Source organism: Pan troglodytes, chromosome 8 (assembly GCF_028858775.2).
Source record: "Pan troglodytes isolate AG18354 chromosome 8, NHGRI_mPanTro3-v2.0_pri, whole genome shotgun sequence".
Classification (NCBI taxonomy): Eukaryota; Metazoa; Chordata; class Mammalia; order Primates; family Hominidae; genus Pan; species Pan troglodytes.
The window spans coordinates 139888233-139907728 of record NC_072406.2 but is presented as its reverse complement, the minus strand read 5'-3'; the positions used below and the strand labels follow the sequence as shown (position 1 = coordinate 139907728).

At 47.7% G+C, this 19496-nt stretch overlaps 2 protein-coding genes across 2 annotated transcripts; one reads left to right on the top strand and one right to left on the bottom strand.

Moving 5' to 3' along the window:
- Positions 1-10497: 10497 nt before the first annotated feature.
- FOXI2 (forkhead box I2) lies at positions 10498-13901 on the bottom strand. Its single transcript, XM_003312824.6, has 2 exons — positions 12875-13901; positions 10498-12139 (listed from the first exon to the last, which is right to left on the bottom strand). The coding sequence occupies exons 1-2, from the start codon at positions 13383-13385 to the stop codon at positions 11694-11696; spliced, it is 957 nt and encodes a 318-aa protein (XP_003312872.4). The 5' UTR covers positions 13386-13901; the 3' UTR covers positions 10498-11693.
- A 44-nt stretch (positions 13902-13945) lies between these two features.
- Positions 13946-17419, top strand: LOC129136176 (uncharacterized). Its single transcript, XM_054660087.1, has 4 exons — positions 13946-14726; positions 15080-15233; positions 15554-15789; positions 17290-17419. The coding sequence occupies exons 1-4, from the start codon at positions 13954-13956 to the stop codon at positions 17417-17419; spliced, it is 1293 nt and encodes a 430-aa protein (XP_054516062.1). The 5' UTR covers positions 13946-13953.
- The last annotated feature ends 2077 nt before the right edge of the window (positions 17420-19496 follow it).

Below are 19496 nucleotides of genomic sequence, written 5' to 3'. Positions count from 1 at the left end.
GCACATTTCTTCAACTGCTGCAATCAAACATGACTTAATTAACTTCTCATGGTAAATGTATTCCCTGCTTGGCCAACAAAGGAGACACTTGGAAACTTACTGTGGCCATAGCCTTTTTTCATTTTCTTTCTTTCTTTTTCTTTTCTTTTTTTTTTTTTTTTTTTAGAGATGTTTTTGCCATATTGCCCTGGCTGGTTTCAAACTCCTGGACTCAGGCCATCTGTCTGCCTTGGCCTCCCAAAGTGCTGGGATTACAGGTGTGAGCTACTGCACCCAGTCCATTTTCTTAACTCTGTAAAGAAATTTTGCTGTGGTAAGGGAGAGGCTGTTCTAATGTCCTTGTTTCCCTCACCATAGCTTCCATGAGAAGCAGTGTTGTGAAGGGTGCCTTGTCTGGCCATGCTGGCAGATAGTGGGTTCTTGGAGCTGCAGCATGACATCATTGCCTAAGAAACACAAGGCTTAGCTTAGCCAGCTGATTCAGTAACAAAATAATCCATACTCCACCTTGCCTTAAAATTGCAACATGTGAAGTCCACTTTTTTCTTCTTTTCTTGTTTTGATATGATGGGTAGGCACCAGTAAAAGAAAAGTCATGGCCTGTCAACACATGTGGCTGTTGACATGCTGTGCTATATGCCATAGGCTATAGCCACGGCTATATCATATATAGCTATATGCTACATGTCATATGCTACAGCGTAGCGTCTCAAGAGTCACATGTGTTGACAGGCCATGACTTTTGGTGACCTGTCCAGTATGGTGACAAGTCCTATTCCATTCAAAACTTTCAGTGTATGGCCAGGAGAAAACCACGAGTCTCCTGATGGGGCTGCCCAATTCTGCGCATGTAGCACTAAAGCCACCATGTATTGTCTATAAATGAATGGGATTGCCATGTTCCAGCAAAACTATATTTATGGGCACTCGGATTTTAATTTCATACAATTTTCACATGTAATGATGAAATATTCTTCTTTTCAGTTTTTTTTGTTTTTTGTTTCTGTTTTTTTGTTGTTGTTGTTTGTTTTTTGTTTTTGTTTTTGTTTTTGAGGTAGAGTCTCACTCTGTCACCCAGGCTGGAGTGCAGTGGTGTGATATTGGCTCACTGCAACTTCTGCCTCCTAAGTTCAAGCAATTCTCCTGCCTCAGCCTCCCAAGTAGCTGAGATTACAGGCACACACCACCACGCCTGGCTAATTTTTTGTATTTTTAGTAGAGATGGGGTTTCCTCATGTTGGCCAGGCTGGTCTCGAACTCCCAACGTCAAGTTATCCACCTGTCTCAGCCTCCCAAAGTGTTGGGATTACAGGCATGAGCCATAGCACCTGGACTTGGAGGTTTTTCAACCATAAAGAAATGTAATAACCACTCTTAGCTCATAGGCCATACAAAAATAGGTGGTGGGCCAGATATGATAAATAGTTTAGAATTTCCTGCTGCAAATTTTGTTCCATCTCTCCTGCTTGGAAGCTATAGATTGTATTCCTTTAGTAGTCTCTCTTAATTTTTAAAATCATGCCTACTATTTTTATAATAAAGAACAAAGTCATATTTCTATTTTTAAAACTAAATTATACTTGTTTATAGTAAATCCAAAGTTAATCATGTTTCTATCCTGTATTTGATCTTTCATAAGAGGACACAACAAATTAAGGTCTCCAGATCAAAGCTTTAGGACCAGGAACACAGCATTTCTCAGTCATCTCCATTTATTACATAGAAAGGCCATGCAGACAGCGGTGGGGAAAACATGAACTTTGGGGTCAGACAAGTCGGGCTTTAAATGTTAAATGTTGGTCCTCCCCATCCTCCCTAACTCATTTAATGAAGCCAGCATCATCCTGATACCAAAACCTGGCAGAGACACAATAAAGAAAACATTTTAGATCAATATCCCTGATGAACATCGATGCAAAAATCCTCAGTAAAATACTGGCAAACAGAATCCAGCAGCACATCAAAAAGCTTATCCACCACCATCAAGTTGGCTTCATCCCTGGAATGCAAGGCTGGTTCAACATATGCAAATCAATAAACGTAATCCATTACATAAAGAGAACCAAAGACAAAAATCACATGATTATCTCAATAGATGCAGAAAAGGCCTTCGACAAAATTCAACAGCCCTTCATGTTAAAAACGCTTAATAAACAAGGTATTGATGGAATGTATCTCACAATGATAAGAGCTATTTATGACAAACCCACAGCCAATATCATACTGAATGGGCAAAAACTGGAAGCATTTCCTTTGAAAACCAGCACAAGACAGGGATGCCCTCTCTCACCACTCCTATTCAACATAGTGTTGGAAGTTCTGGTCAGGGCAATCTTCTGGCCAGGGCAATCAGACAAGAGAAAGAAATAAAGGGTATTCAATTAGGAAAAGAGGAAGTCAAATTGTCCCTCTTTGCAGATGACATGATTGTATATTTAGAAAACCCCATCGTCTCAGCCCCAAATCTCCTTAAGCTGATAAGCAACTTCAGCAAAGTCTCAGGATACAAAATCAATGTGCAAAAATCACAAGCATTCCTATACACCAATAACAGACAAACAGAGAGCCAAATCATGAGTGAACTCCCATTCACAATTGCTTCAAAGAGAATAAAATACCTAGAAATCCAACTTACAAGGTATGCGAAGGACCTCTTCAAGGAGAACTACAAACCGCTGCTCAATGAAATAAAAGAGGACACAAAAAAATGGAAGAACATTCCATGCTCATGGATAGGAAGAATCAATATCATGAAAATGGCCATACTGCCCAAGGTAATTTATAGATTCAATACCATCCCCATCAAGCTACCAATGACTTTCTTCACAGAATTGGAGAAAACTACTGTAAAGTTCATATGGAACCAAAAAAGAGTCTGCATTGCCAAGACAATCCTAAGCCAAAAGAAAAAAGCTGGAGGCATCACGCTACCTGACTTCAAACTATACTACAAGGCTACAGTAACCAAAACAGCATGATACCAGTACCAAAACAGAGATATAGACCAATGGAACAGAACAGAGATCTCAGAAATAATACCACACATCTACAACCACCTGATCTTTGACAAACCTGACAAAAACAAGAAATGGGGAAAGGATTCCCTATTTAATAAATGGCGCTGGGAAAACTAGCTAGCCATATGTAGAAAGCTGAAACTGGATCCTTTCCTTACACCTTATACAAAAATCAATTCAAGATGGATTAAAGACTTAAATGTTAGACCTAAAACCGTAAAAACCCTAGAAGTAATCCTAGGCAATACCATTCAGGACATAGGCATGCGCAAGGACTTCGTGACTAAAACACCAAAAGCAATGGCAACAAAGCCAAAACTGACAAATGGGATCTAATTAAACTAAAGAGCTTCTGCACAGCAAAAGAAACTACCATCAGAGTGAACAGGCAACCTACAGAATGGGAGAAAATTTTTGCAATCTACCCATATGACAAACTGCTAATATCCAAAATCTACAAAGAACTTAAACAAATTTATAGGAAAAAACAAAAAACCCCATCAAAAACTGGGTGAAGGATATGAACAGACACTTCTCAAAAGAAGACATGTATGCAGCCAACAGACACATGAAAAAATGCTCATCATCACTGGTCATCAGAGAAATGCAAATCAAAACCACAATGAGATGCCATCTCACACCAGTTAGAATGGTGATCATTAAAAAGTCAGGAAATAACAGATGCTGGAGAGGATGTGAAGAGATAGGAACGCTTTTACACTGTTGGTGGGACTGTAAACTAGTTCAACCATTGTGGAAGACAGTGTGGCGATTCCTCAAGGATGTAGAACCAGAAATACCATTTGACCCAGCAATCCCATTACTGGGTATATACCCAAAGGATTATAAATCATGCTACTATAAAGACACATGCACACATATTTTATTGCAGCACTATTCACAATAGCAAAGACTTGGAACCAACCCAAATGTCCACCAATCATAGACTGGATTAAGAAAATGTGGCACATATACACCATGGAATACTATGCAGCCATAAAAAAGGATGAGTTCATGTCCTTTGCGGGGACATGGATGAAGCTGGAAACCATCATTCTGAGCAAACTATCACAAGGACAGAAAACCAAACACCTCATGTTCTCACTCATAGGTGGGAATTGAACAATGAGAACACTTGGACACAGGGCAGGAACATCACACATCAGGGCCTGTGGGGGGGTGGGGTGCAGGGGGAGGGATAGCGTTAGGAGAAATACCTAATGTAAATGACAAGTTAATGGGTGCAGCAAATCAGCATGGCACATGTATACCTATGTAACAAACCTGCACATTGTGCACACGTACCCTAGAACTTAAAGTATATATTTTAAAAAACTATATATATCCAACAAATTTTTAAAAACATGTTTGTGAGAAAAAATTAAAAGTAGAGTTGTTACAAAAAAAAAAAAAATGTTGATCCTCCCCAATCCCTCCCCTTCGGGCAATTCACCTTACCATTCTGAGTCATAGTTTTTTATTCATTTGTAAAGCTAAGCTAGTAATACTTACAATGACTATGAGTTTTTATTAGAAATCATATCTATAAATCTCTGTTCTTATTAGGCACTCACTGAAATGTCCTCATCACCCTAACTTTACTCAAGCCAGTGTGCTGTATCTTAGAAACATTAGTTGCAGTTGTAGGTGTCTACATTCCTCAATACAACAATCCAGCTCTAAACTTTTGCTCTGTCTTGGAGATTTCACTCAGTCTGTTGTGCAAGAACATTTATAAAGCACGCAACACATCACCTCTAAATGGAACATCTCCATTTCTCAAAGGCCACAACACCACGTCTGGTTTCGTGAAAGACTGCTCTGGTGGATGGTAAACTGGACATCTCAGCAAAGACTCATCATTCTACACTCAGCTGTGCTAAAAGTCTGTTTTACTGTGGGTGCCCCATTAGGCCATCAAGGGAGCTTTGATGTGCTGTATGAATGAGCCTGTGTGAAATCTGAGCTCAAGAGTGGGTCTCTCCTGCCAGGTCAGAATGTGCGAGCATCCATCTTACCAGTTACTTGAAAATGCATGGCTTTTTCCTGTTATAAATCTCATTTTAATTTTGTTCCTGCAGTGAATGCGAAGATATGGTTATGTGTACTAACAGCCTTACACATTCTAAACCTGAAAATGAAGAAAATATTCTCACCAATGATAACAAAAATAAACTTGCCGATAAAAGAGTATTATTATTATGGATTCTTAAATTTTTACGTCTCAAATTTTCTTTCATGTATTATGTATATTAACTAGGGCATTGTAGAGAAATTAAAGCAACAGTGAATGACAGAAAAAAAAAGACTAGGAGCAAAGTATCTCTTAAGAACTGCATAGCAAATGATTATTTAAGTTTTCCCTCTTCCTCCCCTTGCAATTCCTTTCTTAGATGTTGCATTATTTAAATAGTAAACCAAACTGTCTTTAATTTCCTCCAATTGTAATATACACCATAGTCTATTCTTCTTAGCAAAAAGGAAAAAATTTTTTAAAAATCAAAGTAGTCAATATAAACAGAGCAAGGAGGCAGTCCTATACCATTCAGGATTACAAAAAGAACATAGAGAATTAAGCTCTACACTTTTCAAGAATGCTGAAACAGAAACCTTCCATTAAAGTATTAATTCTACTCACTCCAGAAGTCCATCTTTTTCCATAACCTAACCTGCCTTTAGGCTTCTCACAGTAAAGTGGTCTCAGCCCAGCAAAGGGAGGTTCAGTCAAAGCGGGTGGAGTTGTTTGGTTCAGGTGTCGAAGGGAACGAGTGCCTTAGGCAGATCGGAACCACCCGTGCATGCAGGTCTGGGGGCCTCTGTGCAGGTGATGGATTGCCAGACCGGATTAGGGGCCTGGGGACAGGCGACTCCTCAACACCTCTAGAAGGCAGTAAAAATGATCCCTCGCAAGCATCTTCAATGCCTCTCTCATCTTTCAGTCTGATTGCGCCCTGGCCCTGTGAAAGGAGCACACTAGCCTGACTCCATTCCTGACCTCAAATTCTTCCTGCATCCTTGGGAGCTAAGCCCTGCTCTGGATGAGGAGGTTTAGATCCAGGGAGTGCAGCAGGAAAGGGGAAGGGTGATCTGGAAAATGCTTGGACATCATTGGCAAATAACAAATCATCCCTCAGATAAAAATATACATGTCTGACCACTGATCAACACTTGAAAGTGGGGGTGTCAGCCTAGATTCTCAAGGACATAATTTACATGATCATGATTTCTTTCACGTTCAAAGTGAAACTTATATGGACTAACCAAACCCTACTGGCCTCACTGTCAACACTATCTCTGAATATTCCTATCCCCCAGCTCTGCGCCCACTCCAAATTCCCCCAGCATGGCACACAGCCCTCCAGCATGGGTATTCAACAGCAATGGCCTTCTGGGCTTGGCCCACTCAGTGTTGTACCTACAGGGTCCAGCAGCAGGCCTGGCCCTGGGTAAGGAAGAATCACTCCCATCATAGGAGTCTGGGGGCTGGGTGGTGGGTAGAAGGGTTTATGAAAAGCTGAGGGTGTAACTGTATTCACTCACACATGTACTCATTCAGTCATTCAATCAGTCAGTCAGTCCGTCGTTCAACTGCTACCACCTGTCCACAGTCTTCCTGGCTCTAGGGATGTTACTCTGGAAGAAAGCAAGCTGGTCCCTTCCCACATAAGCTGTAGGAGAAGAGGCAGGAAGGAACTTGGTCTTCTGTTGGTGTGATGCAATACATCCAAGGCCCCAAGAACACACCAAAGGGCACTTAACTTGGACCTGGATTGTCAGAAGGAGTCTGGAAAAGTGAGGTCTCTCTAGGACCTGAGGGATGAAGGGGGAAGCAGAAAAGTCAGGAACAGAGAGTAGGAAGGCTGCTACTGACGTAGCTCAGTATTATCTGTGGCCTCTGAGAAACAAGTCACTTAACTGGTCTGAGCCTCAGTTTCCCCATAAGTAAAATGGGGATAATAATAGGGGCATCATTGGGTTGTTGTGAAGGCTTAATGAAAAATGCACAGGAAGCCTCTCACAGAGTCCCTGACGCTTTCCTTAACCTTTAATCTGTCTGATGGATGAATGGGTGACTCTTAGGGTTAGAGAAAGACTCAATGACTTATAAGTTTAATTTGCTCTAGATTACAGCAGGGACGCAACTCCAATTTTCTTTTCTTTCTTTCTTTTCTTGGTGAAGGTCCAATTCAATATACTATTTATTGCCCTCCATGAAATGGGTGAAACTAAAGATATTTTTAATTCTTTGTGTTCAGCCACTGATGAAATCTGACCAAAGAAAGTAGTTTATTGCAGGTACCCAGCAGTTAGCCCTGAATAACGTTGATCCGCAAATTTAAATTAGATTAAAAGAAAAGAGCTCTAAAAACTTTAACCTATAGATGGACTGCACACTCAGAAGCCCTGGGGAAGGGCCAACTCTGGTGACATTAATTGCCTCCCCTGTCACTGCCAAATGACAGATCTTCTAATATGAGGACAGGTTTTAAGTTTCCTAAATGACACTGTGGAAAAGTGAGCAGATGGGACCTACACCAGCCCGGGGCAGTGCTTAACTCCCTGCCTAAAATCACAAAGAAGTTATGAAACTGAGAAATCAAACACTTCCTGAGTTAGCAGGGTGTGGAACACACTGGGGTCTGTATATAAGACACAATATGTTACTTGTGTTGACAAGTGAGATGGTTGATGACTTGATCATCTATAAGTAATCCTTATAAAGCCAAAAAGCCACGTCCAGCCTGTAATTGCTCACTCATCTTTGTTCTGACCACTGGAAGGAGGCTCTGTGAGGGTAGCAACAGGCTCAGCTTATTCACTGCATGACTTAATACCACATAGTTAACACTCAAAAGAGATAGATTGAACAAGTCACATTTTATTAGGATACAAGTGACTCAACCTCTATTGCATTCTATGGCGGTTCCACATGTTTCTCTCCTACCTGGAGTCAAATCCTGAACTCAATGGGTTATTTGAAAATACTATGCCTTTAGGTATGGAGGGTAGGGTGTGTAATCTGTGGCTTTTCCCTTGAAGATCCTACCCAAGATGGGGCTTGGTGGTGTGTGTGGGGTGTGTGTGTGTGTGTATGTGTGTGCGCATGTGTGCATGTCCATCAGTAGGTGAATTTCTGAATATGAGCCACGTAAAAGTTGCAGATGCATCTGAAGTCCCTTTTAGCTCTCATCAGTTTAGCTTCTGGAGATCATTTAGCCCCTTGACTCAGCTTTTCTATCTGCAAAATGGGGATGAACTTCAGTGTTCTGTTTCACTGAAGAGAGAGTTCTAATGATTACTATAATGGTATTTCTTTGAATTAAAAATGTCACTTGACCAGCGGATACATTTTAGGAGACTAAAGATTGAAGGTTGATTAATATCCCAAGGCAGCATTGCTAAAATGCAAAACTTTTTCATCAGAAAAAAACATACTCAATGTTTAATCAATATGTGAAATATCTTGAAATCCAATGTTCACTTTTTAAAACACTATATATGACACTTTACAAAACATTTCTAACAAATGTTGAGTCTTCTTCATGAACGGTTCTTCTTTGTATGGGGATAATTGACCCAGTGACCAAAGGTTTCTAGGACAGATTACAGTTTCCTGTATTATTATTCTCTTTCATTTTCAGTCACTAGGAAATTACCACTGCTGCTTGGCAATGCAAAGAATTCCCAATCACCCAATATTTTGGCATGTTTTAATTGTCTTTCACCTCTGAAATTTGAAGCTTGCTTCTATATTTGAAACTATTCAGTGCCACCAAGTTGTTTATTCAGACTAAGAATTGGATATTCCTATGGCACACTGCCACATGCCTATGCCACGATGCAGAGGTTTTCCTTTCGTTGAAGTTTCACAGTTACTTTTGGAATTGTCTGCAGGATTCACGATTTCAAACACACACACACACACACACAAGACAGGGCAGGGGAACAGATGGGATCTGAGTGCCACAGTGGGCTCAGAACCCCGGGGTTAGAGCACCCTCCTAGCCACCTGGCAGCAATGCCCTGGCCTGACCAACAGGACCACGTCCTTCTGCTGCCTGCATTCAGTGAGCTCTAGGGACTGCGGTCAAGTTCACCAAGTCCTGGCCAGAAGAAAGTATTTAACCATAAAGTGACCTCAAGCTGCATTTTTTTGTTTTGATTTCAACAGTTTCTTTGCTATGGGAAAATGTTTCTTTGGGATAATGAGTCTGAAGCTGACTGTGCCATGCCTGGGCCTATGAAATGCATTTTGGCCTGGCTTCCCCTCTCCTAAACACATCCAGGCATGTGGGCTGTTTTGGAGGAGAGAATGGGTTTGCCATCTAACCCCACCCATGTCCAAATACCTTGCACTGCTGGAAGTATTTTTAACCAAGCTTTTCTCATGAAGATTTCACCTATTTCTTTATACTATTACCTACTAATGGTATAAAGCTTTGAATAAATGAGCAACTTTCAAACGGTAAAAAACGATCTTTGGGCAACAAACCAAAAGTTGAAAAATCTTAAATATTTTTTTCTCAATTTTAACATAAATACCATTGTTAGAGAAAAAAAAAAAAAGCAGCTTCCCAACATCTAGCAGTCATGCAGCCATGACATTCCATGTTTACATCCATACGTGTCAGCCAATTTTCTCAAAGCTCCACTGATTGTCCAATTGTCCATTGCATTTTCCAACTGTTGTCAAATTTAATTGGGAAAAGTTCTTTCCAAGTTTCCTGCAAGTTCAGACTCTAAAATGGGGATGTTGGTCATAGCAGTGGAATTCTTATACGAAATAGCATACACATGCCAGCTATGTATGTTATATTGGACTTTATTTTTAGCATTTCATTCTATTAAAATATGTTCAAGAGATAATTTTTAAATGTATAAGCTAAGGAATTTATTTTCCTTTCCTGGTCTTCTTTAATTGTATTGCTTATGGGGAGTGTCCCCCCAAGAGAGATTGCGGGTTGGTTGTGAGTTTGGTTAGGCGACATCATCACCTTCAACACAACTGGCACTCTGCTCACCTGCTTGTGGAGGGCAGCAGCAGAGATGGCACGCGGAGTTAGGAGCCACTGCTGATGAAACATATGACGAGGGGCCAGGTTTATCCCAACTCCTGGCTCCTTCTCTCCATGTTCCCCCGCCTCCTTCCTTCTCCCTCCCTCTCTGTCTTACACACACACTCACTCACACACACACACCCCTCACTCTTCAGCAGGGCCATGATGAGTCAGCTCTAGGGACAGTCAGGAGCCCTGCTCTCATTTCCAGCACTGGTGGCAGCTGCAGTGAGGGGCCCTGCAGGCAGATTAGGAATACCTGCGTGGCTGGGGCTTAGGATTGCTAAACCAGCCTGTCCCACTCCAAAGTAACAGTAACCTGTCTCCACTCTCTTCCTGGGAAGGCCCCCTCCCACCCTCCCCCAAAATGCAGGGAAGATAGGTACCCCCATCAACAACAAGATGGGTACCCCCCACCAACGTCTCCATCTCCAGGGAGTCCCAGATGCCACAAAGACTCAGGGCATCTGACTGGGGCACTTAGGTCCTCTAAGGAGTACAGAGGCCAAAAAATTCCTCTTCCCAGTTACTGGGGGCTCCTTGTCCTTCACAAAGATACCATCTCTAAGAACGAACTGGGTGGGGCAGGGTTCAATTTACACAAGAGGCTGCTGTTCAGGAGCTCTGAACACACGCACAGCTTTGGCTCAAACTGTGGGTTTGGAGGGGAAAGAGACCAAAACAAGTGTGGCCTTCCATGAGCCTGTGTGAGTGTGGGTGTGAGTGTGGGTGTGAGTGTGGGTGTGAGGGTGAGTGTGAGTGTGGGTGTGGGTGTGAGTGTGAGTGTGGGTGTGAGTGTGAGTATGAGTGTGAGTGTGGATGCGGGTGTGGGTGGCACAAACCTGGACCCGTGGGGAACTCCTGGGTGCTGGGCACCGCTCCTGTGGTCAGTGGTGGCGGGGCCCTGGGGAGTTGCCTTGTCCTAGAGGGGGGTCATCAAGGACCAGGGCTGAGTGACAGGGAAGGGAGCTGGTATCCCAAGGGCGCTTTCTGCCCACGCAGTGCTTCTCCCTCCCACCACAGCAGTTCCAACCATTAGCAAGACCTTCCTTACACAGGACCCAATGCCAACTGTCTCAGATCCCCTCACTGGAGCCCACTGCAGCTGCTCCTGAGCTCTGTCCCCCAGCCCCTGCGGCAGCTTCCCTGAAGCAGAAGGGAAGGCCCTGAGCCAGGTGGGCCAAGCTGGGTGGAGGTGGAGAGGGCCCCCACCACCCGGGCCGCTCTGGCAGCCCACCTTCTTCCCACCTGCTCTAAGGCTCTTTGGAGTCAGCCAGCCTCCTTGGAAAACGCTGGAGCTGAGGGCCGACCCGCCGCCCCTTCAAGGCAAATCCCTCGAGAGCACAGGTTCTAGACGCCCAGGACGGCTGGACTTAGAGGCAGAGCAGGGAGGCTCCGAAGGTCGCCTGGGTGAGGGGTGCACAGCAGAAGGGCCACCCACCCCAAAGCCCAAGAGCCGCTCGGCCCAGCTCCCTGCTGGCCGAGCCGCCCCCGGCTCTGCGCTTCCTCCCAGGGCACCAAGGCCTTCAAAGCCAACACGTGGGGCTGTCACCAGGGGAAACCGGAGGCCTGAGCTCAGCACCTCTGGACCCGCACCCGGCTAGCCTCCAGCCTCCCTTCAAACTTCGGTCCCTTCCCGGCTGTAGAGGAGGTGACTGAGGCGGAAGCCGGCGGCCGCGGTCTGGTGGCCAGGGGCGAAGCCAGGCGAGGGGCTAAGGGTCTGGGGAGCGTGGGTGGCGACCGTCGGTGGCCGCCTCCCGAAAGAAAAGTCGCCCGCCAGGCCTCCGGGGAAGGTGCCAAGGCCGCCAGCCAGAGCGCTCATAGCCGAGGCGAAACCAGAGAAGCAGGTGGCGGCCTCGGGTGCGGATGGAGAGGGCGAGGCCTGCAGGTCCAGGCAAGCCGCGCTCGGGGGCTCCAGCGCTGGCGCCTCGGCCCCTCCCCCGCTCCTGGCTCCCGAGCGCACGGCCGCGCTGGCTTCAGCTCTCCTCTTCCTCTTCCTTCGGAAGTTCCCGTTGTCAAACATCTTCTCGCAGTTGGGGTCCAGGGTCCAGTAATTGCCTTTACCTGCAGAAGAAGAAACAGCCCAGTTCAGAAAGTTCGAGCTTTGACGGGCCGTGGTGTGAGCCAGCGAGGAGGTCAGCTTCAGAAAGACCCCCTGCTGGCCCTTACAGAGGGTCTGAGTCCTCGCCCCCATTCCACCCTTGACAGGCACTCTGTACCCGATGGGCCTCCACAGCAGGACTGGGAAGAAAAGTGACAATCCAGAAAGGAGGAGGAAGGGAGCCCTGGGAAAGGCCGAGCCCCGTTAAGGTGAAGGAAAGCCTGCGAGATGCTAATGCTGGGACTCCGCCAGCCGCTCTGCCAAGGACAGCGCAGACCACGCCAGGCCCCAGGTAGGCTCCAGAGCTTTCCAAACGGGCATCCTATTTGTTTTGCCCATCCTTAGGGTAGGCGCTGTCTTCCCCATTTTACCAGATAGGGCACTGAGGCCCAGGGAAGTTGAGTCACTCCCAAGGTCACCCAGCTTGCTGGCTCTCCCGCTTCTTCCTCCGAAGGAGCGCACAGAGATTGAGAGCCCCGGGACCGCCGCACTGTAAACGCGGGCCTGTGGTGGGCTCAGCCGCTGTCTGAGAACCTGTCCATGCCCAAGCACGTCTTCCCCTTCTCCCTTCTCCCCGGGTATCCCCAACCGCGCAGGGAGAAATTAGGTTGTCTAAGGTGCTCCCACCCCCGGAGTGCCCGCGGCCCGGCGGGAAGATGGGGAGTCCTGGACGGAGCGAGCCGGCGCGCCGCTGTTACCTGGGTCGTCCTCGTCGCGGGGCACCTTCTTGAAGCAGTCGTTGAGCGACAGGTTGTGGCGGATGGAGTTCTGCCAGCCCGCCTTGCTGCGCTTGTAGAAAGGGAAGTTGCCAGCCACGTACTGGTAGATCTGGCTGAGCGTCAGCCTCCGCAGCGGCGCGCTCTGGATGGCCATGGCGATGAGCGCCGAGTAGGAGTAGGGCGGCCGCACCAGCCTCAGCAGCTCCTGCTGGCCGGAGAGGCTCAGCCAGGCGAGGTCGGCGCCCGCCAGGCCGCCCGGGGCGCCGAGGAGCGGGCCGGGAGCCCCGTAGCCCGGGGCCGCGTAAGGAGGCGCAGGCCCGGGACCCGAAGCGTAGGACTTGGGGCTGAGCGCTGGCGCGTTCACCCACAGGAGGGGGCCCCCGCCCACTGCGCCCAGATCCCCTGGCTCATAGCCCGGGTGGTGCGCGGTGGCCCGGGCCTGGCCGGGCGGGGCCGAGGAGGGGCCCAGGTCGTCGCAGTAGGTGGCCATGTCCAGCCGCGCCCGGGCCTGGGCCAGCGGTGCCGCACCGAAACTCACTGGCGACCCATCCAGCTTGGCCGCCAGCAGCGCCCGGGTGCGACCAGCCCGGCCCAGCCCTCCGCCCTTTAAACACCGTCGGGGCCAGAGCCCATGGAGAGTGACGGTGGCGAGCCCCTCCCCTGGCAGCCCTGGAGGAGCGAAATCCTTGTCCTCGCCCTGGTGTCAGTTTTCCGCCCCGCCCAGGCCTGACACGTCCTGGACCGGACACCCCTCTGATTCCCCCTTCCTCCTTTGTGCGATCCGTCCCGAGTCCACAGTCGCTCGCGGTCTTGGTTGCAGGGACCCTAAGTCCGTAGCCTCGTCTGGCTTCACGGGCCCCGCAGCCCCGAGTGCCCTGGACCGTACCACGACTCCTCAAGGCCCCCAGGGCTGTGGCTTGGGAGCCCCGTCCAATGCGCAGCCCCTTTGCTCGGCTGGGGACATCTCGCCCCAAAGAAACTCGCCTCGCCGGGGCCCCTGGGTTACCCGGGACTCAGGGCTAGGGATAGAGCGCGACTACACTGCGCAAGAGATCGCAATGAAGTCCGTAGATCTCCAGGCTGGAGCCGCAGAGGGAGGTGGCGAGGTGGAGAACGCGGGGCTGGGCCTGGACAGCGGCGCTGGCGTCGTCTGGAGTCCTCGCGCCCTCAACCCGGAAGGCAGCGGACTGACATCTGCGCCGAAGTTGCGCGTAGCCCATGGAGGGTCGGGACCCTGGAAATTTCGAACGCCCCAGCAGTTCAGGGCAGTGATCGCTTTTCCCAAGCCGGGGAGTCCGGGGCCCCGCCAGGTTTCTCCGCGCTGTGACCTCCGGCGCGCAGAGCGGAGGGCGCCAAGCTCTCTGCTGGGTGTCGGAGGACGCGCCGAAAACAGGGACGTCTCTGCAGTGCGTCCGACACCAGCCGTCCAGTCCTGCTGCCTCCCGGGGTTGCTGCAGCCCGGGTTATCCCGGCCCCCCAAGCTGCCCGGCTTTCGGCCTCCCCTGCTCCCCGCGCTGTGGGGTGGCGGAGGATGGACCCAGGCTGACGCGCCGCGCTGGGCTGGGTACCTGGGAAGAGGGCCCGCCTCCCGGACTCCGAGTCGGGCACCTGTGCGAAAGAAGCGAAAATTCAGGCCCGGTGCTCAAGGCTCAGAGATGAGGAGACCTCCCCATCCCCCCAAATTCCTGCCGGCGGTGTTGGCGCTGACCTCCTGGAAGCTGGCCTCGCCCTGGGTATTCCCCAGCGTTACGCGGGGCTGTGGATCTAATTTTAATTCATTTGTAAAACAAAAGGACCAACCCTTCCCGACTTTTGGCGGTGGAGGAGGCTTGTAGGTTGAGGCCAGCGGTTCGATCGAGGAAAGAGTTTGGGTTTGGGGATTAAAGGGCCCGGTTTGAGTCAGCGACTTACTGGTGGTGCAGCCCCTAGGCCTCCCAGATCGTAGTTCCAAATTTTATGTAAAACAACTAATTTATGGAACAATTTAACAAATGGCAGAAAGAAGTGAGAAACCCTCTGTTGGGACGTTGGCCTCTGGCCTTAGAAGTGAAGCCCCTTCAGAAGTGGTGGGTGAACCGAAGGCAGTTCCCAAGCAGTCAAGAGAAAAGAAATACCCCAAAATGGTTCTTTGAGGTCGGCTTTTCGGCTGTACTCTGCCCCCTTTTCCTTCCCCCTTTCCCAAAGATTTCTGATTTTTGTCAAAGGAATGCTAGTTGTGGGGGTCCCAGGTGCCTTTTACGAAGCCGCCCTCCCCTTCCATCCCCATCGTTGCAGGGGCGGTTGCGGGGTCAACGGGAAGTACTCGGGGTGGGACACGCCTCTTCTTGCTGAGTCTCAGGTGAACACAGTCTATTGCTTCCACCCAAAAGAGTAGCCAGTGCCACCTGCCACTCAGCTTAGCGATTTCCAGTGCCCCCCTCAGGGGAAACCATGCTGCTGTCTGTAGGTGTGACCAGCTTTTTGGTGACTACCTCTTGAAGAAAGTGTCTTTCCCTCAGCACATGTGTAGCAAACACGACTTGGAGCCTCTCCTTATGGTGCAAACCCATATCACCGCCTATAGACACCCACTTTCCTCCCATAACACCCTTCCGGAGCTTGCCAGAGGGTCTGGGATGACTCCACACCTTCAGGAATTTTGAAATGGCTGCTGATTAGGACGCAGTTTTTGAGTTCGTGCTTGATGAGGATGTACAGAGGCTGCACAGCTCTGCCTTGACCCAAATCATCCCAGAGAGAGTGCGAAGGTGGGAGCTGCAGCCGGACCCGCAGGGCCACCGGCATGGCAGGTTCTGCAAGAGCCCGCCTGGCCGTCCCTGCTTTCTAGCGGCTGACGTGAAGTACTGGACAAAAGCAGCTGCTCCTTGTCAAGGATTTCCATTGTCCAAGGCTGTGTACGTAGAAGACACCTATTTTGGTGGAATAACACAATGATTTGACAGGAAGAACTAATTTTATCTGCAGTTAACTGCACTACTGTGAGAATAATATCAGAGATGTTGAATTTTAAAGAATAGCTTGGGTCATCTTTTGCAATGTAAAGGAATTTTTTCAAAAAAGACGGCAGCTCCTTCCACATTCTCTTGAATTTTAATAGCCTTTCTTTCTGTAAATACTATAACTCTGTAACACTCGTGAGTTTCAGGACCTCTAAGAAAATCAGATGAATCTTCCTGTAATTTCCTTTAATTATACTTTACAGAAATCATTAAAATTTGTGCCATGGATATATGTGTCCATATCTTTTTCACCCTTCTTTGCTCTCTGAGCCCAATTTCCATCTTCCATCTCCACTGTGATAGTTTTCTTATCTTTCAACAGACTGGACTCATAAAATGAATTTCAGTAGAGGGACTGCAGTCATTTTGGGGGAAAATGTGTTAACCCTTAAATGGTCTTGCATGGAACTTTGATGAGAATTTTTCTAAGAGAAAAAAAAAAAATCTCTGGAGAGAAATCACAAGGACAAAGACTGTGCCCTGTCTGGGAGTCCTGCTGGGGTTCTCTAAACAGAGCAGCCCTCCACACCCCCCTCAGGCCTCTGATCCATTTTCTTCTCCTTTATTCTCAAAAGTGACCCCCGCTGCCTACATGGAGGATAGGTCTCCTCAACCTCCCACCTTTCAAATTGCCAAGCCCACCTCCAGCTGCACCTACACCTGTTGCTGGGGGCACCTCTTCTCCTTCTCCATCATCAGGCCAGTCTCTCCTGGGCAGGACTGGGACTCAGGTGCACACCTGGGATGCAGCACTTAGGGGACACTCGCTGGCAGGGCCTGGAAGAGACGTTGTGCCCTTAGTTCTCTTCTCACACTTTTCTCAGGGGCCTCACTCTGTGATCTCCTCCTCTCTCTTCTTCCCATCAGCCTTTGCAGATCTCAATTCTCTCCATGGCAACAAATCCCTTCAGCCCACATCCCTTTTGAGGTGTCTCCAGGCCTTCAGAAGCCTGGTCTCTGGTGGCTGTTGCCCCAACCTCCTCTCAAGAGCACACTCTTCACTCAGCACAGACAGCCGTCCACCCCTACGACTCAACTGAAACTGCTCAGGCACAGCCTCTGGTGGCCTTGGTCACCCTAAATCCAATGATGGTTTTTACTCCTCATTTTGCTTGACTCTCAGCAGCCCTTGACACCCGCCAGAATCAACACCTCTTTCTCTGCCTGCTTTTCAACACTGTCCATCTGGTTGACCTCCCCTTTGGCTTCTTCTCGGGCTCTGGGCTGGCTTGCCTTGCTCTGAGGCTGGGGTTCTGCAGGGCTCCATTCTGGGTCCTCTTCTTCACTCCTGTGGCTTTAATTTCTGGCCTCTGGTTCAGGGTTTGTCAACCTCAGCACTATTGACATTTGGGGCTAGGTAAACCTTTGTTGTCCTGTGTGTTGTGGGATTTTTAGCAGTACTCCTGCTTTCTACCTGCTCAATGTGGACAACGCCTCCACTATTATGGCAACCAAAAATGTCTTCAGACATGGCCAACTGTCCTCTGTGGAGCCAAATCACTCCCATGGAGAACTCCTGCGTTAACCAATGATTCCCCCATTTTTATCATCCATTTGATTGTCTTCCTTTCAAACTCAACATGAAGAGGAATAATTTGTTATCTTCTGCTCCAAAACCTGTTTATCCATAGTATCTCTGTGGATGGCAACATCACTTACTCAGTTGTTTGAGGCAAAACCTGGGAGTCCTCCTTGACTCTCCCTTCCCTCCCTCCCACAACTAATCAGTCAGCAAGAAGTCGTTATGCTGTGTGTAAATCATTTCTCACTAATCCGAAGCCCATCCCTCTGTCTTTCAGGATGATTGCAACAGCTTTTAGTAGATCCCCTTTGCTGTCTGTCTTGTCCCTCCCAATATGTTATCCACACTATGGCCAGACTGACCTTTCTAAAACCATGGTGGGAAGGATTCCAAAGATGATTCCCAAGATTCTCAGATTACTCAACCAAACACTAACCTAGTTACTGCTGTGAGGGGATTTTGCAGATGTAAAGTCCTAAGTCAGTTGACCTTAAGATATAGAAGTTATTCCAGTGGGCCTGACCCAGCCAGGTGAACCCTTTAAAAGCAGAGTTTACTTTGGCTGCCAGTAGCAGCATAAGTCAGAGAAGGAATTTTTTTTTTTTTTTTGAGACAGAGTCTTGCTCCATTGCCCAGACTGGAGTGCAGTGACACAGTCTCAGCTCACTGCAACCTCTGTCTCCTGGGTTCATATGATTCTCCTGCCTCAGCCTCCCAAATAGCTGGGATTACAGGTGCTTGCCACCATGCCTGCCCAACTTTTGTATTTTTAAGTAGAAATGGGATTTCACCATGTAGACCAGCCTGGTCTTGAACTCCTGACCACAGGTGATCATCCCACCTTGGCCTCCCAAAGTGCTGGGATTACAGGCGTGAGTCACCGCACCTGTCCAGAAGTCAGAGAAGTATTTGATGCACCATTGCTGGCTTAAATATGGAGGCCACAGGAGGCATGTGGGCAGCCTTCAGAAGCTGAGAGTGGTCCCAGCTAACAGCCAGCGAGGAAACAGGGACTTCAATCCCACAACCAAAAGAAAATGAATTCTGCCAATCACAAGAATAACCTTGGAAGAAGACCCCAAGCTCCAGATGAGAACACAGTGGCTGACACTTTGACTTCAGTCTGAGCAGAGAACTCAGACATATCCTGCTAGACTTCTGACCTACAGAACTGTGAACTAATAAGTGAGTATTGCTTTAAGCCACTGAATGTGTAGTAATTTGTCACAAAGCAATCAAAAACTAAAAAAGAAATAGGGTCATGCACCCTCCAGGCCAGACACTCCCCTTGTCTCAGAAGATTCCCACTTCTCAGTGTGACTGAGCCTCCCCAGGACACGGCTCTGTCCCTATAGCCTGTGTTCTCATCATCCCCAGTGTGGGATCCCAAGCAAGGTGTGTTTGCTGAAATTTACAGCTGTTGTGCAGGAATCAACTTGGCTGGAGGAGTCTACTTAGTATTTTCAAACTTTCAAAATCTAGAGAGAGCTCAAGAGGCTTTTGTCTTAGAAGGGATAATTTGCAACATCCTCAGATACTCTCCTTGACTTTTGCAGTTTTTTTCTTTCAAATTATGTTGCAGGTTTTGGAATTTTATGTAGACTTCTGGTTTCTCACATTAGAAAGGATCAGGTCAGGGGCTACTGTGGCCAAGAGCTTAGTCTGGGGATACAACCAGATCTTGGTTTGAAACTGGGCTCCAGCAATGAGATCTTAGGTCAACCATTGCATCCCTGAGCCTCATTTTTTTTCCCTGCCTGTGAAGTGCTTTGACATAGTAAGTTTCTCAGTTAGCACAGGCATACTTTGTTTTATTATTTTTCACAGATACTGTGTTTTTTACAAATTGAATAATTGTAGCAATCCTAACTCAGGAAGTCTATCAGCATCATTTTTCCAACAGTGTGTGCTCACTTCATGCCTCTTTGCCACGTTTTCGCAATTTTTGAAATATTTCAAACTTTTTCATTATTATTAATCTGTTGTAGTAATCTGTGTTCAGTGGTCTTTGATGTTACTATTGTAATCATTTTGGGGAGCCATGAACCGTGCCCATATAAGATGATGAACTTAATAAATG